This window comes from Onychomys torridus, chromosome 17, assembly GCF_903995425.1.
Source record: "Onychomys torridus chromosome 17, mOncTor1.1, whole genome shotgun sequence".
In the NCBI taxonomy this organism is placed as follows: domain Eukaryota; kingdom Metazoa; phylum Chordata; class Mammalia; order Rodentia; family Cricetidae; genus Onychomys; species Onychomys torridus.
In genome coordinates, this window is record NC_050459.1 from 63192963 (window position 1) to 63219305 (window position 26343).

A 26343-nucleotide genomic window follows, 5' to 3' on the forward strand; every position below is an offset into this window, starting at 1 on the left:
CACCAGTCCCCCAGATCACATAACACCTCACAACATCTTGTCCCCAATGAACTGGCAGGGACTCCTGCGGGGTTGGGGGTGGGGTGGGCACTGCTGTATCTAACTGGGAGGGGTTGTGCAGATCCATCTGAGCCAGTTTATGGAATGTTCTTGGGGGCCCTGCCCCTTCCTTGGCGCCCACTCCACCTCCCTAAAGAAAGGGAAATTATTTTTTGTATTGTAAACTTTAAACATGAAAAAGCTGTTTTTAATTAGCAGAAGCTGACTTGTATATTCAGTCAGTGAATGTCTGTGTCCTTTCAAGAAAAGGAAACATGCCTTTGCACTGCATATGTACACAACACACACACACACACACAGAGAGAACACACCTGAATGCAAGGACACACAGCAACCCATAAGCTCACACAATCAAGCTGGACATGCCAACCTCTGTGCTTCCATCTGTGCACCACTTCAGATACACCATGCTCTCACGTATGGTCAAAGACAAGCCCACCAGGCCAGGGCTAGGTCTCAGGGGTGGAGCCCCGCCTAGAATCCCAGTGAGGGGCTGGGGTGTGGGTCAGGGGTGGAGCCCCGCCTAGAATCCCAGTGAGGGGCTGGGGTGTGGGTCGGGGTGGAGCCCCGCCTAGAATCCCAGTGAGGGGCTGGGGTGTGGGTCAGGGGTGGAGCCCCGCCTACAATCCCCAGTGAGGGGCTGGGGGCGTGGTCAGTGGCAAAGGGCAGACCTAGATGTGTGAGCCCCTGGTTTCTATCCCTGCCCCATACTCCAGCATCCTGCAGATGCCCTCTTGCAGGCCAGTAGCAACTCTGCCCTGGCCTCTCTGCCTTTTATCTTAAAAGTCTTAGGGATCTGAATCGTCTTGAACCTAGGGGCACTGGGCTGCTTCCTGCTTCTTTCTAGAGGCCTGGCCAAGGTCCTCAGGCGCCTCCCTCCACACCTGGTCTCTGGCTGTGGGAAACCGAACTCTCAGGGGACAGCGGTTTGCAGGCCCGAGAGACAGGCCAAGTGTGACTTCTAGGGCCTCGCAGTGAGTCAGGCCAAGGGGGCCTCCAGGGAGCCGTGTGAGGTGGGAATCTGCCTGGACCTGGCCAGCTTGGAAGCCCGCCCCTGGCTCTGCTTTCCAGAAGTCAGCTCCAGCTTGAAAGTTCTCACGGCTCAGATCCCCTGCGCTCTCCCAGTGCTGGCAGCACCTGGCTGCGAGTCCCAGCAGCCTGGGACCTAGCCCAGAGGGACCTGGCCAGAAGATGCCCATAACAAGAGAGGTGAGTGCCAATCAGCATGCCAACTCTGGCGTTTGTGGCACTCCCATCCAGGCAGGGCCCCTGCTAAACTTGCCTTCCAGTGTTCCCAGGGGCTGACCCAGCAGCCCCTGCTCCCTCCTCACCAGCTGAATTCTGATCTGCTGCCAGCAGCCGTGTGCCCAGCCGCAGGGGCTGATTTAAGATTCAGTCCGCACCGTTCTTGGCACTGCTGATGGCTGCGGTGGTTTTCAATCTGGGCACAGCTCCCAGCTCTGGCCAGCAAGCTCCAAGGGGTCGGAAGTGTCTTTGGACAAGAGGGAGGCTTTACTGCCCCTCCCTTGATAGCTGCTTCCTCTGTGGACAGGATGCCAGGAGCTTCTGCAGCCATCTTGTGGCTATGATGAGCAAGGTAAAAGAATCACAGAGACAACCCTGCCTCCTGAACACTTAAAGTCACAATCCATCATCGCATCTTGGACCTCAGACTCCTTGCTACTTAAGACACAGCAGATAGATTTTTGGAGAGCTGAAACTAAACTCAAAATTAGGGGCCAGCAAGATGGCCAAGTGACGACTAGAATTCACCCCTAGACCCACGTGGTGAGGGCAGAACTGATACCTGCTGGTTGTTGTTTACCTCCATGTGTGTCCTGTGGCGTGCACACACGCCAAGCACATGCACACCAAACAGAACATGTCACAGCAGCTAAGAGTGCCACAGTTGAGATCACAGCACCCACAAAGGAACCAGCAGGGTCACGAGCACTGTAACCCCAGTGCTGTGGAGGGTCCACGAGGGTCATAGAGCAGGATGCTCATTCTTCTGCTTCTACTTGTACGCGTACACATCATGTGAATGTAACGGACCAGGTATGTAGCTCCATGAGAGTGCTCCCCTAGCGTGTGTGAGACCCGGCATTCACTCTTGCACACAAAACTTGGCGTGGTGGCACACACTATTCATCCCAGCAACCTAGAGCCGAGACATGAGAATTGCAAGTCTAACCCACCCTGGGCTACATAGGGAGATGTGCAGTAGCTTCCAGAAGTGGCCAGGGGGCTGAGTTGGGGCAAAGAAGATGCAAAGGGGTGAGGTGCCAGACCCTGAGCTGAGAGGATGTCATAATCCTGGATGCTGAGGACACTTACGTTGTCACTGCACACCACATCGGAAGGCAGCTCTCAGGAGCTGGCTGTCTCCTTTCACTATGTGGGACCCAGGGACTGAACTTAGGTCATGCTTGGTGGCAAGCTCCTTTATCCATGGAGCCATCTTGCCAGCCCTATCCCACTGTCGTTGAGTAGGAAAGCCCTCAGCTGGTGCTCCAGTGTCCTATTTATGAAGTGTCTGGTACCATGACCAAGGCAGCTTGCAGAAGGAAGAGTTTACTGGGCTTGCAGGTTCAGAGGTGAGTCTGGAGCAGGAGCTGAGAAGTTGCATGTTGAGATCACAAACACCAGGTAGAGAGCACACTGGGAATGGTGTGACTTCTGAAAGCTCACAGCCAAGCCAGTGACATGCCTCCTCCAACAAGTCTACAGCGAATCATCCTCCCCAATTCCACCAACTGGTGGCCACTCATTGAGACCACCATACCCAGTCTATATCCTCTGCCCATATTTCTGCTTACAGGAGAGACAGCACATCTGTGAATCAGTCAGCTACTGCTACATAAGAAAAAGCCCCAGCTGGACGGTGGTGGCGCACCCCTTTAATCCCAGCACTCGGGAGGCAGAGGCAAGTGGGTCTCTGTGAGTTCAAGGCCAGCCTGGTCTACAGAGTGAGTTCCAGGACAGGTTCCAAAGCTACAGAGAGAAACCCTGTCTTCAAAAAACAAAAACAAAAAAACAAAAGAAAAGAAACAGCCCCATAGCTAGGTGTGGCAGCACACCCCTTCAACCCACAGAGGCGGGCGGGTCTCTGAGTTCAAGGCCAGCCTGGACTACAGAGTGAGTTCAGGACAGCCAGGGATACATAGAAAAATCTGTCTCAGTGGCCCCCATTCTCCAAAAAAGTAGTAAAAGAGCATTCCAGGATAACTAGGGGTACAGAGGGAGACCCTGTCTCAAAAACAAGCTTATGGCTTACCTGTATCTTTACATCTTGCTTTTCATGGCGGTGGCTGGCAGTATCTTGATTCAGCCTTTCTATTCCCAGAATTCTCTTTGTCTGTTTATCCTGCCTATACTTCCTGCCTGGCTACTGGCCAATCGGAATTTTATTTATCAACCCATCAGAGCAACACATTCACAGCATACAGAAAAATATCCCACAGCAGCTAGGTCCAAGAAGCATGGGTGAGTGGTTTCTCAGGTGTGCACTGCATCTCAGGTAGTGTTCTTTAGCATCTGTGCATTCCGTCCCAGAGAGTGGCCCAGAGACAGACAGTGTGGCGAGGCACACTCACTTCTGCTTGGGAATCAGAAAGGAATGTCTGCAGCTGGGCGGTGGTGGCGCACGCCTTTAGTCCCAGCACTCGGGAGGCAGAGCCAGGAGGATCTCTGTGAGTTCGAGGCCAGCCTGGGCTACAGAGCGAGATTTGAAGGAAAGGGCCGCCTGCAAGAGGCGGCCTTTGCAGTAGGTTTTGGGGATGAATAGGAGTTCCTGAAGCAGAAAGTCACTCAGCAAACCTGTTTTCATGCCCAGAGGTAGCATGTATTGTATTAGCTAGCAGACATGCATGAGCTGACACCTTGAAGGAGAGAAAGACCCAGAAAGGGTTGCAGATAGAAGTCCCCTGCTGTACTGAGGGCTTGAGGCCATGTGGCTGGGGGTGACTCAGGTTTGATGGCAGTGTCCATCTGCCCTGATTTTACAGGGCAGTGTCAACTTACTTTGCTGTCACTAGTACATTAATGATGATGACAATGATGTGTGTGTGAGTGTGTGAGTCTGTATGAGTGTAAGCATAGACATCTATATGTGAGTGTGTGAGCATGTATGTCTGTGTGTGAGAGTGTGTGTCTATGAGTGTATGTGTATGTGTGTGTGTTGCATCCATGTAAGTGTTTTGCATCTATTTACGAGCATGTAGAGATCAGGGCAGGACATCTGGAATATTCCACCCTCTCATCCTTATTCTCTCTTGAGACAATCTTTCACCATTTAGCCAGGCTGACTGGCCAGTGAACTCCCAGAATCCACCTGTCTCTGCTCCCCAGTGTTGGGTTACAGCACACCCAGCTTTTTTACACGTGTGTGGGATCCAGACTCAGTCCTAATGCTTGTACAGCAAGCATGCTTACCCTCCAAGCCAGTTTCCCAGCTCCTGTTAAAGAACAGTTATTTATAATTACTATTTCTGTATGCCTTGGTGAATGTGTGCAGTGCACAAGCAGGCCAGAAGGAGGCGCTGGATCCCCTGGAACTGGAGCTGCAGATGGTTGTGAGTGACTGTGTGGGAATTGAACCTGGGCCTTGTGCTTTTCCTGCTGTCTTAGTCTCTGTTCTCTACTCTGAAGACGTTTACAGTTCACAGGTTCAGTCCATTGTCCTCACACTGGGACATGGTGCTGGAGAAGGAGCTGAGAGTTCTGCATTTTTATCTGCAGGTAACAGGAGGTGAACTGGACTGGGCGTAGCTTGAGCACAGGAGATCAAAGCCCTTCCCCACAGTGACACACTTCCTCCAGCAGGGCCACACCTCCTGACTTATCAAATAGTGACACTTGGTTTGACTAGGCGAGCCTGTGGGGCTCTTTTTTTTTTTTTTTTTAATGGGATTATTCTGTGTAGCTCTGTCCTGGAACACTTGCTCTGTAGACCAGGCTGGCCTCAAACTCAGATAGACCTGCCTGCCTGTCTAGAGTGCTAAGATTAAAGGCATGTGCCACCACATCTTTGGGGCCATTCTTTTATTTTTATTTATTTATTTATTTATTTTTTTGAGACAGGGTTTCCCTGTGTAGCTCTGGCTGTCCTGGACTAGCTCTGTAGCCCAGGCTGGCCTCAAACTCACAGAGATCCGCCTGCCTCTGCCTCCCGAGTGCTGGGGTTACAGGCGGGCGCCCCCGCCCGGCCATTTTGGGGCTGTTCTTAGTCAAACCACCACACCATCGATACTGAGCCGCTTCTCTTGTCCCTGCTCCAGAAGTTTCAGTGCTCCCACCTCAGTGTCCCCAGTGCCAGGTGGCCGTTGTGTTACCACATCCTGCAATTTCCTCTGAGGAAAAAAGGAAGAGGGACCCCTCTATTGATTCTCTCCACATCACCTCCATCAGGCCTGAGGGTTGGTCAGTGGATCAAGGAGCGCTTAGATCATGATCAGTGCCCAATAAGCAGGCTGGCACTTCCACCTGGGAGTCAGAAAAGATCCAGTTGCAAGAGGGGCTGTGGGGTGAATGGGGTGTGCAGAACACAGCCCCTGGCTGTAACTTGCTGACCCTTGAGCCCTTCCAGCCCTCTCTCCTCCATTTGCCTGTGGTTGTGATGGGCTCCCTTGAGATCTGAGCTTAGAGTCAGCTGTATTTAACCAACACATGTTAAAGTTCACTAAAGCCTTCTGAAGCCATGTGGGAAGCTGAAACTGGAGTCAGTCCTAGCCGTGGCCCCATGTTTAGTCTGTTTTTGGCAGCTGTGGTCCCTGTCTGTGCCCTCTGACCTCTCAAGATGACAGCAAGAACTGCAGACAGGAGTGTGTCCCAACTCTCCTCTGCTGGACAGAGGTTGTGGTCTCAGGCAGTGCCAGATGGAGAAGATGGGCCTAATCAAAGGTGTAGGGGTGCACAGTGGCCTCGTGTGCAAGGCCTGGTTCTCCAGCTTAAGCACTTGACGAAGGACAGGCCCCACAGTCTTGGCACCTCAAGGTTCCATTCTCCACCGTGTGGTCTCTCTCAGTCACCTTCTGCCCTGCAGACGTGTGCTGCAGACTTCAGGCCACCCGATGAAGTGTCTGGATAAGGAACCTGCAATATGGAGAGAGAATGGAAAGGCATGGAGTGAGCCTCACATAAGCCCACAACTCCTTAGTGTGCTAGTCAGTGGCTGCAGCATGCTCTCTCCCCATGATACTGCTCTTGACTGCTCTTGGATCTGTCTGGTCACTGATCTCTTTTTCTTTTCTTTCTTCCTTCCTTCCTTCCTTCCTTCCTTCCTTTTTATTATGTGCCAGATCTCATTACAGATGGTTGTGAGCCACCATGTGGTTGCTGGGAATTGAACTCAGGACCTCTGGAAGAGCAGCCAGTGTTCTTAACAGCTGAGCCATCTCTCCAGCCCCTCTTTTTTTTTTTTTTTTTCCCGAGACAGGGTAGTTTTGGAACCTGCCCTGGATCTCACTCTGTAAACCAGGCTGGCCTCGAACTCACAGAGATCTGCCTGGCTCTGCCTCCCCAGTGCTGGAATTAAAAGCTGCGCCACCACCACCCGGCTTTTTCTTTTTACTTCTTTTGTCTTCTTGAGACAGTCTCTCAGGCTGGCCTTGAATTCTCTATTGTAGCCAAGGATTTGAACTCCTGATCCTCCTGCCTCGGCCTCCTATGTGCTTGGATGACATGTGTATCTCTATGCCCAGCTTCCATGACTTATTGCTGTGTGTATGCCAGAGGAAGCTGGCAGGTGTCTTTCTCCATTCCTCTCTACCTATTCACTGAACATGGAGCTTATCTTTCAGCTACAATGACTTGACTTCACCTCCCTAACACCGAGGTCACAGACATGCATGGCCATGCCTGCCTTTTATTTGTATGCTGGAGATTCAGACTCCAGTTCCTATGCTTGTACCCATGGAGCCATCTTCCTAGCTCTAATATTGTTTTATTAAAATTTTTCATTTATTTTAGATACCAACCAGTATCCCCTCTCCCCTCTCCTCCTGTTCCCTGCCCCCACCTCGTTTACACACCCCCATCCACACCTCCTCCGTTCAGAGAGGAGCATAGCTCTAATATTTAAAAGTTGACAGTATGCATCAGTGTGTGCGTGCGTGCGTGAGCGCGCGCGCGCTCGCCCGCCGAGGGCAGAAGAGGGCGTTGGATGCCCCAGAACCGGAGTTACAAGGGCTTGTGTGCTGGTCCACCTGCGTGCTGGGATCGAAAGCCAGGTCCTTCACTAGGGCAGCAGGTGCCCTTAACCTCCGAGTCTCCGTCCTTTTTTTAAAAACTGTCTCCGGTGTCACGGGCTGACTGAACTCACTCTGCAGCTAAGGATGGCTTGAGCTCCGGATTCCCTGGCTCCAGCATTCAGTGCCATCACACCCAGCAGTCTGGCTGTTCTTAGAAGGCGCGGCACACTTCTCTACATCTGAAACTTTATTATGATAATTGCGTGTGTGTGTTGCTGGGGACGGACCCCGGCTTCTGTGTGCCGAGCCAGGCTCTGCCCAGAAGCTGCACCTCGGGCCTCCTGCTCTCTTGGTGGTTTCCTGGAGGGAGGTTTGCTTCCGTCCCCGGCTGTGTACCCCAGTAGCCCGGGGACCTCGGCTGCGGGTTCACGCCTGGTACATAGCGAGCGCTCCATTACTCCTCAGTGCCTGCTGGAGTCCAGTGAATGCAGGCACCGGTGTTCCTGTGTCCGTGCCACTGCCCTCCGCCACTCGAGTCACTCTGGGAAGGAACAGGACCCACAATCGGGCGACTACCGTCCACGGGACAGCGCGCGCCTTAATGCGCGTGCGTAGCCACCTCCCTCCCGGCTTCCCAACGCGCTGCCTAGGTGCGCGCATGCGTCTCACCCCCGCGCCGCGCGCCGCTCCAGTGCGCCTGCGCCATGCTCCGGGCTGCGATTGCATCTGCGCATTGCTCTCCAGCCGTGGGCCCGGCCGGCGTCTGCGCAGTGGCGCCCGCGAGGTGGGGGGGTGAAGAGGTGGAGGAGGAGGAGGAGGAGGAGGCGGCGGCGAGAAGATGGCGACTTCGAACAATCCGCGGAAATTTAGCGAGAAGATCGCACTGCACAACCAGAAGCAAGCGGAGGAGACGGCGGCCTTCGAGGAGGTCATGAAGGACCTGAGCCTGACGCGGGCCGCTCGGGTGAGAGCGCGGGGGAGGGGAGGGGAGGAGGGAGGGGAGGAGGGAGACGCGGGGGCGGGGCTGCGGCCGCCGCAGGTGTCCCCACGCCGCCAGCCGGTGCGGAGCGGCTTGCTCTTTGGACTGGACAGGTGGTCCCATCGCAGCTATCTGACGGGACAGGTGTCATCCATCATTGCTACCTGAGGGAGCGTGCGCCCTCACCATAGCATCAGAATGGACACGTGTCACCCCCCTGATTGCTACCTGATGGGACAGGGACTCCATCATTACTACCTGGGGACTTACGTCTTCATCGTTGCTACCTGAGGGGTCAGGGGTCAGCCTTAATTGCTACCTGCGGGTACAGGTGGCCCCATCATTGCTACCTGAGGGGACAGTTGTCATATTTCATGCTTACTTGTGGGAATAAGGGGTCCCACTGTTGCTACCGGAGGAGGCAGTTATCACCCTTTGTGCTACCTGAGTGGATAGGTGGCCTCATCATTGATTGCTACCTGAGGGGTCAGGTGTCATCTTTGCTACCTGAGGAGGGGTGCTGTAACATTGTCACCTCTGCCCGCCTTGGGTATTCCTACTCCTGCCATGAAGCAGAGGTTGTTCCTCTTGGATAGCTAAGTGGCCCTCCACGGGGTCCCCAGAGGTTTGGGATCAGCATGGAGGCAGCTGCTTGTGCAGCCCAATGGGCCTCCATTCATGACAGGGAACAGCTGCCCCTCAGACAGGATGGAAGGTGTGACTGCCTCAGGTGGCTGGGCCATTTGGCTGGTCCTGCTGGGTGCCTGGCCACAGTGGAGTGGCCTGGTGCCTGACCCTTCCATGTCAAGTGTGTGGTGTCGACGTTCCTCCAGGGCCAAGGACATGATGGTGCTTAGTGTGGGCGGCAGGGACCTCGCCATATGGCATGTTCTGCACACTCTTGGGGCTGGGTTGCAGACACCCATGTTCCTGGTTTCTGAGACCCACTTCCTGCTTCCCAGGTGACCTGCTTCCCAGGGACACAGGTCAGCTGGAGCCTTTGGTGACTTTATAACCAGTTTCTTGTTTCTCCGGAACTGTGGCATCGCAGATGAAATGTGTGTTGGGATGTGCCATTTTCTCACTCAGCAGACCCAGTCCCCTGTGTGATGGAGGGGGACTCATGTTCTCCCTCAGCACATGGAGAAAGTCATGGTTGGTGAGTGAATGAATACAAATAAAAAGTGTGTCACCCCTGTGTCACTCACAGTTCAGGGCAGCTGAGGCTCTTGTTTCCAGCATATAGTAGGTGTCTGCATACAGTTGGTGTCAAATGTTTGCAGTGTAATCAGAACAAAAAGTTCCATGGCCGATGTTTCGATGGAAGTCTGGTTTCTTCCAGGAATTGGGAACGAATGATTATGGAAGAGACGACTGAGACAGGGTCTTATGTAGCAAAGGCTAGCCCTGAACTCACTGAGTTGCTGAGGATGACTTTGAAGTCTTGATGTTCCTGCCGTGGCTCCCTTCGTGCCACCATGTCGTCTACCTGGAAAGGACTTAAGAGCTTGGTTGGAGTGTAGTGGAAAAGTGTGGTGTGTGTGTGACCTGCGGCACTCACTGGCTCATAGTTTACTGGTTGAGTCCTGTAACCACATACCATCTTCCCAAGCAGTTTCGCTGTGCCTCAGGAGTCTCCCCCGTCCGCAGCCCCGGCCACTTTGCCTCCCTGTGGCCACGCTTGTTCCGGTATCACACTCTTTACCTTTATGTTTGGCCTCCATGCCCAGTATTCAGTTTTCAAAGTCATCACGTAGCACTTGTCCATGCGCCATTCCCCCCTGAGCTAACCCAGTGGGGAAAGGGGCTCTCTGCCCAGCCTGAGGGATAGCCGACCCTCAGACTTGTCCTCTGACCTCTACATGTGTGATGTCCCGTATGTGGCCTAAGTTCAAAGTATACATAGCAGGTGGGGTGTGATAGCACACGCCTGTCTCTCAGCAGTCTGGGGGTTGAGGCAAGAGGATCGCTGTGAATTTGAGACCTTTCAAAGACAGCCTAGGCTATACAACAAAACAAATCTTAAAAAAAAAGGTAAAAAGAGGGGGCTAAGGGTATGGCTTAGAAAAGTGTGAGGACTGGATTTTGATCCCCAGCAGTCTGTAAGAAGCATGTGCCCACACTGGCAGCCTATGGAGGTAGTCAGGCGATGTCAGGCCCCACCAGCCAGCCTGGTCTACAAAGTGAGTTCCAGGACAGCCAGAGCTGCACAGAGAACACTTCTGGAAAACGGACAGTTTAAAGGCTCCTAAAGAACAGTGCCTGAGGTAGAATCTACACACGTGTGCACACAACCACATCCACACACAAAAGAAAAAGACAAAATTTACCTATTTTACATTTTTTGAAAAATCACTACATTTTGATTTATTTGGAGAGTTATGGCTACGAGGTCAGACCACAACTTGTGGCAGCTGCTTTCCTCTCCACCATGTGGTCCCAGGGGCACAGCTGGGTCACCAGGCTTGGTGACAAGCTCCTTCACCCTTCACCTGCCGAGCTCTCACCGGCTCCTTTAATAGTTACTGTGCATCTGGGGTCCACCAGCTTGAGCCTGCACCTTTGCTACCCCATGCTCTGCGGGGTGGCGCTGGAGGACTCTGTCTATTGTCTCGGCCCTTTGGGAACTGCACCCTGGACACAGGTACCCGTGCCACGTCCTATCTCTGTGTCCTAGGAAGATGGTGGGGCACTGGAGACTGCTGGTGTGGAACGTGCAGAGAGGGGCTGGTGGGGATGGGGTGGGGTGGGGTGGGGTGCATGCCACTTGCTAATCATTGGCTTGGGACACTGGGTTCCTGGTATAACCAATACTGAGTATCTTAGGTCACAGGCCATGGGCCACAGAATGTCCTTTGTCAGCTAGGTGTGGTGGCACGCGTCTGTTGTCCCAGATGCTGTGGAGCTGAAGCATGAGGAGCTCAGAGACAAGCATTGAGGCCAGCTGGGCCGCACAGCGAGACCCTGTCTTCACAAAAATAGCAATGCAGGATGGCCCTGCCTGGACTCTGGTGGTTTTCTGGCCTTTATGTGTGGCAGGGGTGGCTTTGCTCAGGATAGGGCCTGGAACATTTGTTATTCACTCGTGTGTGTGTGTGTGTGTGTGTGTGTGTGTGTGTGTGCGCGCGTGTGCGCGCGTGTGCCATAACACACATGCAGAGATCAGAGAACAGTGGACAGCTTGCTGGAATTGGTTCTTGCCTTCTCTCATGTGAGTCCTGGGGATTGAACCTAGTTCATCAGGCTCGGCAGCAATCACCTTCCTACCCGCTGAGCCATCTAGCTGGCCCTTTGGCACTTTCTCCTTTGCCACTGGCTACCAGGGCTGCCATCTGTGACCTTTGCAGAGGAAGTACCCCACTGCTGTCAGGAGGATAGTAGTGACACCCTCATCACTGCTCCCCTCTTTAGAAGATCCTCCAGGGTGTGGGGTCCACCCCCATAGCATCTGGATGGTGGCCTGTGAAAGCCATCTGTCTGTCTCTGCTCAGCTCCAGGACCTGGCAATGAGACCTTTCTTGGTGAAAGGGCTCTGTGGATGGGATTGGTGAGGTCACTGCCACCTTCTGAAAACAGGAGGTGGCTGGATATGGTCACATGCACTTCTCATCCAGCCCTCAGGAGGCTGAGGTGGAAGGGTCAGGAGTTCAAGGCCAGTCTCAGCTACATGAGACCCTGTCTCCAAAAAGTCTAAGTAAAATAAAAAAGATCAGACTCTACAGGATGTGGAGATGCAGCCATGTGAAAACAAGGAGAGGTAAGAAGCACAAGGGCAGCGGCCAAAAGCCTCCTGGAGAATGCCCACCTGGGCATCCAGCAGGCACTGGTTTTGTGACACTATGGTGGCAGACTTTTGTCCCCCAGGATCTGGAAGACAGCCATCCCTGTCATTTCACAGTCTGTTATTTTCATAGTTTTTGTTTTTGTTTGTTTGTTTTTGTTTTTCGAGACAGGGTTTCTCTGTGTGGCCCCAGCTGTCCTGGAACTCGCTCTGTAGACCAGGCTGGCCTCGAACTCACACAGATCTGCCTGCCTCAGCCTCCTAAGTGCTGGGATTAAAGGCGTGTGCCACCACTGCCACTGCCTGGCCTTTGTTTCAGTTTTTGAGACAGTCTCACTCTATAGCCAGGCTGCCCTCAGAATCCTGTGACAATAAGCGTCATCTACAGTCCAGGCTTCCATGGGTTTGTGTGTATAAGTGTGTGTGCACATGTGTACATGTGGGTACAGGTTAGAGCAGGACATCAGGTGGTGTGTGTGTGTAGGCAGACTTTTCTGTCTTGTCAGCCAGCTCTCAAATAACCACACAGAGACTTATTATTAATTATAAATGCTCTGCTGATAGCTTAGGCTTGTTACTAACTAGCTCTCACAACTTAAATTAATCCATATTTCTTATCTGTGATCTACCACGGGGGTGGTATTTTTTTCAGCCTGAATCTCCTGGCGACTCCTTGAGACTCTGTCCTTCTTCCCAATGTTCTCTCAATTTGGCTCTCCCGCCTAACCTCTGCCTGGTTATTGACCAGTCAGCCTTTTATTAAACCAATCAGAAGGTGCCTTGGCAAAGACACATCTTCACAGTGTACAAAAAGATTACTTCAAAGCATATGTGTGCATGCACATATGTACATGTGGGCACAGAGAGGGCATTCGGTATACTGCTCCACCACTGCATCTCATCCCAGTCACTCTGCGTCTCCCGTTGGTCCTGGAACGTGGCTGTTGGGCAGCAAGCCCCAGCCACCCACCCTCCTTGAAGTTCTGGGCTACAGGAATGTATGACCAGTGTTTGTTTTTGTCTTTTTAAAAAAAAAATTTTTTTTTGAGGGGCTGGAGAGATGGTTCAGTGGTTAAGAGCACTGACTGCTCTTTCAGAGACCCCGGGTTCAATTCCCAGCACCCACATGGCAGCTCACAACTATCTGTTATTCCAGTTCCAGGAGACCTGACACCCATGGCAAAACACCAATGCACATAAAATAAAAATAAATAGAAATTTGTATTACTTATTTTAAAAAATTTGTTTTTTGAGACAGGGCTTCTTTGTGTAGCCCTGGCTCTCCTGGAATACACTCTAAAGACCAGGCTGGCCTCGAACTCTGAGATCTGCCTGCCTCTGCCTCAAGTGCTGGGTTACCCAGCTTTTTATGTAAGTGCCGAGGATTCAGCCTCAGTTTCGTGCTTGCCCAGCAAGTGCTGTTATCACTGACCCATCTTCTGAGCCACAGTGCTCACTTTTGTTTTGTGTGTGTGTGTGTGTGTGTGTGTGTGTGTGTGTGTTTGAGATAGAGTCTCACTACGTATCCCTAGCTGGCATAGAACTCATTCTGTAGTCCAGGCTGGCCTCAGACTCAGAGATCCACCTGCCTCTGTCTCCCGAGTACTGGGATTAAAGGTGTGTGCCACAACATCTGGTCCCTTGGTCATTAAAAAAATTTACTTACTTTTTATTTATTCAATTATATGTATGTCAGTGTTTGCCTATGCTTGTGTATGTGCCATGTGAATGCTTAGCTCCCAAGTAGACAGAAGACTGAATCAGATCACTGGGAACTGGTTATGGATAGTTGTGAACCTCTATGTGTGAGCTGGAAGAGCAGCCAGTGCTCTTAACCACTGAGCCATCTCTCTAGCCCTAGACCCTAGAATTTAAAGACAATGTGAGGGTGGTGATATGGTATGTTCCAGTGGGAAAAGTGCTGCCGAGTCTGACACCTGAGGGTACTGGGACCTACCTGTTATGTCTTAGGGTTCCTTCCTTCCTTATTATGTATACAGTGTTCTGTCTGCACATATGTCTGCACACCAGAAGATGGCCCCAGATCTCATTACAGATGGCTTGAGCCACCGTGTAGTTGCTGGGAACTGAACTCAGGACCTTGGGAAGAACAGTCGGTGCTCTTAAACTCTGAGCCATCTCTCCAGCTCATGTCTTAGGGTTTCTATTGTAGGAAGACACCACAACCAAAATCAGTTTGGGGAGGCAGGGGATTATTCCAGTTTAAAACTCACACATACACCCCCATTAAAGGAGAGGAGGCGGGAACTCAAGGCAGGAACCTGGAGGCAGGAGCTGATTGATGCAGAGGCCATGGAGGAGTGTTGCTTACTGGCTTGTTCAGCTGCTTTTTTACAACACCCAGTACCACCCGCCCAAGGGTGGCGCTGTGCACAGCGAGCTGGGCCCTGCTACATCAGTCATCAATCAAGAAAACGCACCACAGGCTAAATCTAGTGGGGTCATTTTCTCAATTGAGGTTCCCTTTTCCAAAATGATGCTGGTTTCTGTTGGTTAACATAAATTGTAGCCAGCACATGGTAGAAAGAAAACACCAACTCCTGCAAGTTGTTTCCCCTTAACTAACACACACACACACACACACACACACACACACACACATACACACACACACACACAGGCATTCACAACCCCTCCCCCCCCAAAAAATGAGAAAAGTAAAGCTGGTTATTGATTGTATGGCCAGGCCATGTGTCAAAGAAAACAAGCAAGAAAGGCAGCTTGGCTCAGGGTGGAGCCCTGTCTAGAATCCCCCAGTAAGGGGTTGGGGGCGTGGCTCAGGGGTGGAGCCCCGCCTAGAATCCCAGTGAGGGGGCTGGGGGCGTGGCTCAGGGGTGGAGCTCCGTCTAGAATCCCCAGTGAGGGGCTGGGGGCGTGGTCAGGGGTGGAGCTCCGTCTAGAATCCCCAGTGAGGGGCTGGGGGCGTGGTCAGGGTGGAGCCCCGTCTAGAATCCCCAGTGAGGGGCTGGGGGCGTGGTCAGGGTGGAGCCCCGCCTAGAATCCCACTGAGGGGCTGGGGGCGTGGTCAGGGTGGAGCCCTGTCTAGAATCCCAGTGAGGGGCTGGGGGCGTGGTCAGGGGGTGGAGCCCCGCCTAGAATCCCCAGTGAGGGGCTGGGGGCGTGGTCAGGGGGTGGAGCCCCGCCTAGAATCCCAGTGAGGGGCTGGGGGCGTGGTCAGAGTGGAGCCCCATCTAGAATCCCCAGTGAGGGGCTGGGGGCGTGGTCAGGGTGGAGCCCCGCCTAGAATCCCAGTGAGGGGCTGGGGGCGTGGTCAGGGTGGAGCCCCGCCTAGAATCCCAGTGAGGGGCTGGGGGCGGGGCTGAGGTACCCGTAGGATCCCTGCCTAGGATCCCCTAATGAGAGGCTAAGGATGATTCAGCAGGGCAGTTTCTTCAAACCCAAGTCTGTGTTCCTCCAGTTGCAGGAGGCAGAGCCTGCATTTGCAGCCATTCATTCATTGTCTCAGTTCTGCTGCTGGCCATGACACCATGACATGGGGCTTTGGCCTGCGTCTCTTATTTCCACAGACCATGTCCACTGTTGGTTGCACAGAATGTGCCCCTGGGTTAGTCCAACAGGTGGCCCAGCACAAGAGGCTCTCAGAGGGCTGACCCTGGTCCAGATGCCTCTGTTCACGCAGTCAGCAGGTGACACTGGGTGCTCCTGCAGGCAGTGCTGGGGATGGAACATGTGTGCTGGCAGGGTTCTGCAATGCAGCCTGGACAGATACTTTTCCACTAAGCCAGACCACCACCCCTGCATTTCTGTTTTGGTGACAGATTGTGGGTTCCAGTGGGGCATGCAGTGGTGTAGGCACTGACGAGAGACCTGGGCCTGGCTCACAAGTGGAAAAGGAAGCAACTGGCTAGTGGACCTGGGACAGTTGCAAGGATTTTCTGTGTAAGCTCTGGGGGTAGGGGTAGTGTCTTTTCCTATCATAATTCCCCAGGGTCAAGGTACAGTACATACCCTGTGACTCCTGCCTTGGCATCATCTCATGGTTCCTGATCGTGGTCCCTCTGATCCCTTGTTTGGGGCTCGTTGGACTTAACTGGGTTATGCTGGGTGAATTACTATCTGTGCCAGTGGCTTTTTGGTTTCAGCTTGACCTCATGTGGACATAGAGGTGGGGTGCAGCCAGGGAGGTAGTGGGACTTGGGGCCTGCTGAGGAAGTGCCGCAGCTGCCAGTCACTCGGTGGGCACACTGCCATCCCTGCACTTGGGAAGTGGAGGCGGGGAGATCAAGACGTCCATCCTAGCTACTCATGAAGTCTGAGTCGGCCCAGGCTGTGTGAGACTTAGAGCTGGGAAGGTGGTTTCATTGGTAAAGTGCTAGCGTATAAGATTAAAGACCCAAGATTGGTCACAGAGTCCACAGAGGAAGCTGGGTCCATGCCGAATGTCTGTGACCCCAGCACAGGGTGGCAGAGATGGGAAGATTCCTGGTGCTGCCCAGCCAGGGAGCTATGGTTTACTGGGAGTTCGTCAAGATGGGAGCAATTGAGGAAACACTGGGCATCGACCTGTGACCTCCATGTGCCAGTGAACACACATGCATGCAGCACACAGAGCAAACCCAGCACCAAGTGTCGTGATTCATAGCTGCATTCCCAGCGTGCAGGAAGTAGAGGCCAGGAGATTGATGCAACTTTGAGCTCCGCTTTGGTTACGTATTGAGACTAACCAAGCAACCATCAGGGCACCCCTGCCCAACTCATTATTGAGGCTGAGGCAAGGGGATTGTGGGTCCTAGGCTAGCCTTGGCATCATGGCAGACCCCCACTGGCTGTTCCAGGGAGAGCTCACCCAAAGCTAAGCCTGCCTCAGAGGTGTTGTGCAGTCACAACTGGAGAGAGGAGGTCTGGCCCTGGGTGTCTGGGGTGTGTGTGTACAGGGTGGGCAGAGGCTGTGACTGAGAGGCACAGGCGCATGTCACAGCCAGTGCTAGGCTGCCAGTAACACCCGAGATGAGACGGGAGGGAGCAGGAGACCCCGAGAGCGCATGTCGCAAAGCATGAGTTGGGCAAGCCAGGCTGATCCAGTCAGTAGCCGGAGTGATTTCTATCATATCATGCAGTTTGGGAGTATGCCAGCCCATCAGGCTGCAGCAGGGTGTGCCAGTCTGCCAGAAGCCATGTCTAGAGGAAATGGCTTTCAGAGTAGGTGACATGGGCTGTGGAAGACTACAGAGAAAAGACAGTGTGAGGGATAGGTGGTGTGGAGTTGTTGCAGGTGCTCCTGTGCTGATGGCAGCCCCAGGGAGGAACCCTGCACACATCTGTGTTGCTCAGGTGAGGTGTCACGTGGCTTCTAACCTGAGCCTCATGCTAGTGTCCCTGTCCTTCCAACATAGGACATTGCCCCCATCACATACTTTTGTGGTGAGGCATGGTGTTTAGAACCTACACATCCTCACATCTGCCTCCATCCATGCTGGATGTAAAGCCCTCCCTCTAGGGGATGTCTTTCCCTGTGTGTTCCCTAGTAGCAGGAAAGGTTGCAAAATTTGAGGACGGCTTGGGCACTGAGGCCATGGCAGTGACAGGTCAGTGGGGTTCCTGGCAGCTGTGTGGAGTGGGGGAGGTCTGTCCTGGAGCTATGGGCAGCTGTGGCTGGGGACAGCCGCTGGTCACCCCTCTTGTACTGCCCGTCTAGCGCAGCCGGTTTGGGTGGGTGCCTGTCCCAGCCAGCTCTGCCTGTGTATCCCTTGCTAGGTGGGTGCCAGCCAGGTGTGGCCCTGTGGCCCTTGATGGACAAATGAGGAAGCCACTGCGAGCCTTATGGGCCACAGATGCAGAGTCAACATTAGCACTGCTAAGAGGAAATGAGATGTGGCCAGCCTGGTCCTCCTGGGAAGAGGGTGTGTGCAGCATTAGCTGAGGCTTGGTGGACTGCCTTCTGTCCTGTTCAGCTCCGCACCCTCTTTGGAGAGGTAAGACTGGGTTGCATGGCCTCTGTCTACCATCATGAGGAGAGAGGAGTACAGTGCCAGTGCACCTCAGCAGCTGGCTGTGACACGCTGAGCAGCTGGCAAGCACCTGGGGGACACTCAGCAGGTGCATGGTATCCAGATGAAATTCAGCAGGCACAGGCTGTACTCAGCAGGTGTGGGGTGTACTTTAACAGGTGCAGGCTGTACTCCGTTGACACTTAGCAGGTGTGTGGTATATTCAGCAAGCACTCAGTGGATATGCACTGTGTATTCACTGGTGGCTGCTGGTAACCCTGAAAGAGTGTTTCCTGTTGGGTACAGATTCGGGCTTTTCTAGTGAGAGAGGCCCTGTCACCCATGGTTGGGACACCCTGAGCTTGTGGCAGGTGGGTGTGGTGACAAGCAGTAGAGTTGGATGCACAGCCTCTGGTGACGTGGATGACTTCTAGGCCAAGCGGCATACTGTTTTGCTTTGTTTGTTTGTTTGTTTGTTTTTTCGAGACAGGGTTTCTCTGTGTAACTTTATGCCTTTCCTGGATCTCGCTCTGTAGACTAGTCTGGCCTTGAACTCACAAAGATCTGCCTGCCTCTGCCTCCTGAGTGCTGGGATTAAAGGCGTGTACCACCACCGCCCGGCAATAGATGCATACTGTGGGAACGGCCTGGGAAGGTGCCTGACTGGGCACTCTCAGGAGTTCTGCCACCAACCCACCCCGGGCATATAGCCTACTAAATAGTCTTCTAACCCCAGTAGAGGAGGAGGTATCATTCACATCTGGGCCTCAGTTTCCTCTCTGTGAAAGGCTGGAAATGGACACAGAAACTGCACTTCTTGCAGAGGTTAGGGCCCTGTCCACTGAGCAGGCCCCACAGTTCAGTTGTTTGTTTTTTGTTTGTTTTGAGGCAGGGTCTGTGTAGCCAGTGCTGACCTTAGACTCCGGAGTATCTTAGCTGCTGGAATCAGCTCCGTGAGACAGGGCCTCAGGTCTGTAGCCCAGGCTGGCCCGGAACTCGGTGGCAGCCCTCTTGCTTCAGCCCATGTCACTGGCCTGCACCAGCACATCCCGTGCTTAAATGGTCTACTGTACCACTGTCCCACCACGAGTTTGAGAGGGTCCCAGGTCCTCCCTGCTCCCCAGTGCTTGCCCAAGGCACCAGCTCAGATCTGCAGCTGTGCAGCCCATGCCTCTGTGGGTTAATTCTAATCAGAGGGCCGCTGCAAGCGATTCTGTTGGAGCATGCCTCTCACCCCGTCCATGGCGTCTTTTGATGCATGAATGCTTTTAATTTTGACCAAGTCCAGCCCTTGGTTGGTTGTTTTCTTTCACCTGCTTGACCTTGGTGTTGTATCCAAGAAATGGCTCCTGTGCTCCTGAGCCACCGGCCAGGCTGCCTGCCTCATAGGTCTGCAGCTTCTGAGACAGAGCTGGGCTTGGTTCTGGCTTCTACCCCGGGTCTATGTCCAGATTCCTGCCTCTGTGGAAGTGCGGTTTTCCCAGAGCCCTTTGCACAAAGGCTGCTCTTCCCACCTAGTGTCTTGGCACCAGTGTCAGCAGTCACGTGACCATTCCCATGAGGGCTTGTTTCTGGAGTATTCTATCCTATTGGTTCAACATTGGCTGGTTTAACATTGGCTGGTTTTTATCTTATTTTTTTAATACATGGCCTCCCTGTGTAACTTTGGCTGGCCTAGAACTCTGTCATTGGTTCTCAACATGTGAGTTGTGACCCCTTTGGGGTGGAACAACCCTTTCACAGGGGTCACCTAAGACTGTCAGAACACAGACATTTTATTATACTATACTATTATATTATATATTATATTATATTTACATTATGATTCATAACAGTAGCAAAATTACAGTTATGAAGTAGCAACAAAAATAACTTTATGGTTGGGGGGTTACCACAACTTGAGGAGCTGTATTAAAGGGTTGTAGCATCAGGAAGGTTGAAAACTTCAGGTCTGTGTAGACCATACTGGTCTCAAACTCAGATCTGCCTGCCTCTGCCTCCCAAGTACTGGAATTAAAGATTTGCACCACCATGTCCTTAATTTTTTAAAACTTTTTTTAAAAGATTTATTACATTTACAGTGTTCTGTTTGCACCCAGCTCCCAAATAAATTGCACATGGAGGTTTGTTCTTAATTATGACTGCCTGGCCTTAGCTTGGCTTGTTTCTAGCCAGCTTTCTTAATTTATCCCCTTTTGCCTCTGGGCTTTTCCTGTTCTCTAACTTGTGGAAATCTTACTCTTACTGTGTAGCTGGCTGTGTACTGCGCTTCCCCCGTCTCCTTGCCCATCCTTAAAAACCCTTTCCACCTGGCTCCTCCCTACCACTTCCTGTCAGCTGGTTGCAGATGCAGCCTCCCTGACTGCAGGTGAATTTTATCTCATCAAACATATTTGCATCATTAAACACATGTTCCAGTGCATAAACAAAAGTAACACACCTTGAAATAATATTCTACAAACAGGGTCAGGCCATACATGTAGAAGTCAGAGGGTAACTGGGAATCAAGTGTCTGTGATACTGTGTCACCCTTACAACATCAGGACCTACTTAAGATTGATTGAGGGCCTCAGACATTTTAGACAGGGCTCCACCCCTGAGCCACGCCCCCAGCCCCTCACTGGGATTCTAGGCGGGGCTCCACCCTGACCACGCCCCCAGCCCCTCACTGGGGATTCTAGGCGGGGCTCCACCCCTGACCACGCCCCCAGCCCCTCACTGGGGATTCTAGGCGGGGCTCCACCCTGACCACGCCCCCAGCCCCTCACTGGGGATTCTAGGCGGGGCTCCACCCTGACCACGCCCCCAGCCCCTCACTGGGATTCTAGGCGGGGCTCCACCCTGACCACGCCCCCAGCCCCTCTGGGGACTCTAGGCGGGGCTCCACCCTGACCACACCCCCAGCCCCTCTGGGGACTCTAGGCAGGGCCTGGCGCTATATGAGTTGTACCTTCAGCTCTCATTGTAGTGGACATTTAGTTTCATCAGCCCCAGGGCAGGGATGGGTTTGAATACCACTTTCCTATTTACTAGTTTTGATAAAGCCTCCCTAGCCAATTTCTGTGGCATTGAATCATTTATCCTTCAGTGTAACTGTTAACTTACGCCTAGTTCTACAACAGCCCATGCCTCTAAAAGGAGAGCTTTTCCTGTTAGCAGTCTCCTGGTTCCCCTCCCATGGCAACCCCTGGCCTGCTGCCCTGCTCTGTAGTTTGAGTCCATGGTTTGCATCCTTGGGCTCACACATGATGTGGTCTTATTCTTTGGCTTCTGACACGCAGTGGCATGTTTTCAAGGTCTGCCCTTGTGGTATGTTAGAGCCTCATGCCTTTTCAGGGCTGAGCAACATCCCAACACCCCAGTCTATTCCTAGTCACACACTGCTGCTGGAAACTGGGTTTCTCTCTTTGGCCCATTTGCCATGCTAACACAAATATGTGTTTGCATGTCTTCTCCCTTTCACTGGGCCTTGTCCCTGTGGATGGAGTGCTGGGTCACACCGTGGTTTTATATTTTATATGTGGAGTTCTAAGCAAGTTGACTTTATTTTAAATAGAACAGAAACCTACTGGTGTGGATAAAAAAAAAAAGAGAGAGAGAGAGAGCAAGGGCATTTGAGCTGTGCGACGCAGCAGTGGTGGAGCAGGCCGCTGCAGAGGTGACAGTACAGGATGGTCTGCCCAGGGCAGGCCTAGGTATAGACAGCTGGATGCCAAGATGTCACAAGCTAGGACCAAATACTTAAATCATCTTGGGAGCTCAAAGAAAGATCAGGGGTGCGTAGGCTCGGGATGTAGGTAGGCTCGGGGTGTGGGTAGGCTCAGGGTATGGGTAGGCTCAGGATGTGGGTGCTTCTGCTTGCCTCTGCCCAGTGTGGACTTTGGTTCCACCTTCCTCCCTATGAGTATCCTAGGGCTGCTGGCTTGGGTGTGCTGTTGAGGGAAGGCAGGTGAGATCCCACCCAGCCAGGTCCTGAGATCTGGAGCACACAGATGTGGGGGGCTTGTGGAAGTCTGAGTGTGAGGTTCCTATGGGGTGCTAGATGGGCCTGTGCGGGCCTGGGTCACAGCCCCGCCCCTAACCCTGAGTTCTTACGTAATGGCTGAGCATCCTGAAATGTGGAACATTCTAGCTATTTTGAGCCATGGTAATGAGGCCATCTCAACTTTGCTTTATCTCCCTGTGGCCCCATTGCCCCTCAGGGAAGCCCTGGGGAGCAGCATGCCAGTTTTAGCCATGACCCCAGCAAAGTGGCATGGCAGCATGGGGACCACTTTCCAAAGCAGTCCTTTGTGTTGCCAGGGTTGGAGAAGGCCACCACTTCTCCACCTGCATCTGTGCATGGTGGCGCACATCTTCATCCCAGCCTGTGGAGGCAGAAGCAGGTGGATCTCTGAGTTTGAGACCAGCCTGGTCTGCCAGTGGTGGTCCAGCCTGAGGCAGCCCCTACCCCATTGGTGGTTCATACTGTTCTTTTGAGGGGGGATTTGAAGTTGAGCTGCTAAAGGGTGTGGCTCCCTGGGGCGCAGGGACACGGAGCTGCAGCACAGAGTAGTGTAGCTGGCATTTGTTCTCCCATCCCTCGGTGTAACACACGTGTGCACACTCACACATCCATGTGTGCGCGCTCTCACATGCAAGCACATGTTTCTACACAGTCACACTCACATGCATGTGTTCAAATAGGCTTGCAGTCTTCCTGAGGCTTTGGAAGCTAAGCTGGGGACTGAGACCCACAGGCCGGTGGCCTTGTTTGCTCCAGAGGTCAGGAGGCTCCTTCCTACCCCTGCTGGCTACCAGTGCCCTGGGCCGGTAGGGCTGCGTTCCTCTCTGCACTGTGACACAGCCTGCTGCTCTCCATCTTTTCTCATTTTCTAAGGTCCTCCTCTGTCTTTATGCAGGTGAGGGTGCCAGAGTTTTGGTTTTTGTTTTGTTAGACAGGCTCTGTGTAGACCATGCTGGCTGGGGACTCACAGAGATCCCCTGCCTCTGCCTGAGAGCTGAGATAAAAGGCTAGCGCCACCACACTTGACTGTGCCCACAGTTTTAACTCTTGTTTGTATTTTGGTTTTTCCCCCTTATTGTTTGTTTTGGAGACAGTCTCATGTAGCCCATGTTGGCCTTGAACTTACCTGCAGCCAAGAATATGAACTTAAACTTCAGGTCCTTTCTTCCACCCCCCAAGTATGGGGGGTGACAGATGTGCCACCTCTTCCAACTTGAACATACTGTGTCTAGAACACAGTGACCCACAGACATGCTGCCAAGGCCCCAGTAGCCCTGGCTCCAGTCCCGGCCCCTGCAGTTGGAGGAGATATATCTTTCCCCACACCACCCATCTCCTTCATGCACACAGGGCCCTGGGTGCCAGAACTCCAGGGCACTTGGCCTTGGAGGGTGTAGTACAGCCTGTCTCTGGGTCCTGTGGGCAGCTCCGTGTCTTGGCTGGAACTCTGGAAGGTGAGACAGGCGTCTGTGAGGCATTTCCTACTGAGTGACCATTTGTTTGGGACTGGAGCCTTACATTATGTGCCTAGATTGTCAGAGAGGCCCGGGAATGAGAGTAAAGGCTGGACATGTGTGCGCCTGCCATGCCAGCACTCAGGAGGCTGAGGTGCCTGAGCTGCATAGTGAGGCTGTGTTTCAGGAAGAAAAAGGTATGTGGGGGGCTGGGACATAGTTCTGTTGGCAGAACGCTTGCAGCGCAGGTGTGAGGACCTGGCTCACAGGTCAGAGCCAAGCAAGATGGCACATGTGTGTGATCCTAGCACTGGGGAGGTGGGGATGACAGGATCCCTGGAGCTTGCTGGCTAGCCCACTTAGTCTATTTAGGGATTCTCAGGCCGGTGTGAGAAGCCCTGTATCAAAAAATAGGGTAGAAGGGTTAGCAAGATGGCTCTGCCAGGAAAAGCCCATGCCACCAAGACTGGCAGCCCGAGTGTGGTCCCCAGGCTACATGGAGAGAGCCGACTCCTCCGTGCTTTCCTGTGGCCTCCACATGGTTCTTGGAACATGCGCCCCATTAAACAAATAAATAAATGTAAAAATAATGTATAAAAATGTGGGAGCCGGGTGGTGGTGGAACACACCTGTAATCCCAGCACTTGGAAGGCTGAGGCAGGCAGATCTCTGTGAGTTCAAGGCCAGCCTGGTCTACAGAGCTAGTCCAGGACAGGCTCCAAAGCTACACAGAAAAACCCTGTCTCAAAAAAAAAAGGAGGAATGGACAGAGGAAGATGTGTGACCCCGTGACATTGCCTCATGCTCAAAACTACCCTGGGGACAAGTTAGTTACTACAAGGAACTACACATAATGTAGACCTGTGCCCACACTGCCAGCATGAGTCTACACATGTCCACAGAAAGGCTTGTTTGGGTCAGCAGCATCTCTGTCCTTGGTCCTCTTGGCAGCAGGTTCTAGAAGCAAAGCCCATCAGGGAGGAGGCTCAGCTGTGAAGACGTGGCTGTCATTTTTTCTGGACACAAACAAGTCTGTTGTCCCATCCCCAGCTGAGGCCCAACTGCCTCCTGCTCAGCTTGGCCATAGCTAGGCCCTCCATGTCCATCAACCTCCAGAGACCTTTTAGAAAAGTCTGCATCTCCAGAGTGGCTGGCTGCCTACTTCCTTTCAGCCATGTCCTCTGACCCACAGCCTCTGTGGTCCTGAGTTTTGTATGTGCCCAGGGGTGGTGCAGGCCCCCTTGTGAGCCTGCAGTGGGTCAGTTCCCAGGATAGCTCTCTGAGGACCCAGAGCATGTCCCATGTGCTGAGGCAGAGGGGACGAAAGGAAACTGAGACCTGAGGGTTGAGGCTACCACTAGGGACCCTTGGGTGGCAGGCAGTGTGGCTGTGGTATGAATCTTGACTGGCCACTTGGGGACACTTGGGGACTGCAGGTGACCTGGGGTGTGATGCTGGTGTGGAGGTACCAGGTAACAGAAGCTCATGTCTAACAAGAGACTGTAATTTAGTGATTTTTGAAACAAGATCTCATGTAACCCAAACTGACCTTGAACTCCTAATTCTCCTGCCTCCACCTCCTGAGTGCTGGGGTGTGTCTTACCATGCCTGACTGCAGTTTTTCATTTTTGGAGGGGCGGGATACTAGCATGGGTCCCCTGGAGCCCCCTACATTTGTGATTCTCTGAGGCAGAGAACTGTTTTAATCTCATCTGAAAGCTGATTCTTCCACAGCTCAGTTAGCAGCCATGCCTTGCAGTACAGAGAGAGACACCACAGTGTCCCTGAGGGTTTAAAGTATCCAAGGTCAGCCAGGCAGTGGTGGTGCACGCCTTTAATCCCAGCACTGGAAGGCAGAGCCAGGTGGATCTCTGTGAGTTTGGGGCCAGCCTGGGCTACAAAGTGAGTTCCAGGAAAGGCACAAAACTACACAGAGAAACCATGTCTCGAAAACCAAAAAACAAAACAAAACAAAACAAAAAATAATAATAATAACAACAACAACAATCAGGCAAATAAACAAGTAAATATCTTAAGCCGGGCGGTGGTGGCGCACACCTTTAATCCCAGCACTTGGGAGGCAGAGGCAGGTGGATCCCTGTGAGTTCGAGTTCAGTTCAACCTGGGCTACAGAGCGAGATCCAGGACAGTCTCCAAAGCTACACAGAGAAACTCTGTCTCGAAAAACAAAACAAAACAAAACAAAACAAAAGGTCTCAGGCCCTAGAACCAAGTTGCTTCCCAAAGCAGCCACCTTGCCAGATACCATGACAAATGTCTGGTCCCAGTACATGGGATATAGATTTAAGAGGGTTCCAGGCCAGCCTGGACTACATAAGACCCTGCCTCAAATGTGGGGTGTGGGGGGGAGGGTGTGGGGTGTGGGGGGTACAGGGTGTGTGTAGGGGAGGGTGTGGGGGGTGCGGGGCTCAGTCAATGAAGTGCATTAACATTGGGGACCTGAGTTTGATGCTTAGAACCAAGTCGATGAGCTGGTGCAGGTCAGTGAGGAGGCAGGTAAAGCCTGATGACCTGGGTTTAGTCCCTGGGAACTGCGTGGGGGAAGAGAAGGAAAGAACTGGTTCCTGCTAGCTCTCCTCTGACCTCCATGTATACCGAGGTATTCTCAGTGTGTGCATATACATCAAGTAAATAAAAATGAAAACATCCTCCAAAGAAAGCCTGCGTGTCCCAGGCTTGCAGTCCAGGGCAGGACAGCAGAGACATGAGGGTTACCAGCTGGTCAGCTTCACCTCCGTGGCCATTCCAGGCCTGTGAGAAATGCTTTTCCCCAAAATAAGGTGAATGTCTCTTGAGGAATTAAACTCAAGGTGACCTCTAACCTATCTACCCCACCCTACACAGAGAGAGAGAGACAGAGACAGTGACAGAGACTGAGGCTGG

At 52.8% G+C, this 26343-nt stretch overlaps 1 protein-coding gene across 4 annotated transcripts in view; it reads left to right on the plus strand.

The window, feature by feature from the left end:
• The first annotated feature begins 8055 nt into the window (after window positions 1-8055).
• Crtc1 (CREB regulated transcription coactivator 1) overlaps window positions 8056-26343 on the plus strand; it is a 53786-nt gene continuing 35498 nt past the window's right edge. For all 4 annotated transcript variants that reach the window (XM_036209457.1, XM_036209460.1, XM_036209459.1 and 1 more), the window contains exon 1: window positions 8056-8214. In XM_036209457.1, the coding sequence (XP_036065350.1) occupies window positions 8089-8214 (126 nt within the window). In that variant the 5' untranslated portion in view covers window positions 8056-8088. The remainder of the gene's footprint in view (window positions 8215-26343) is intronic.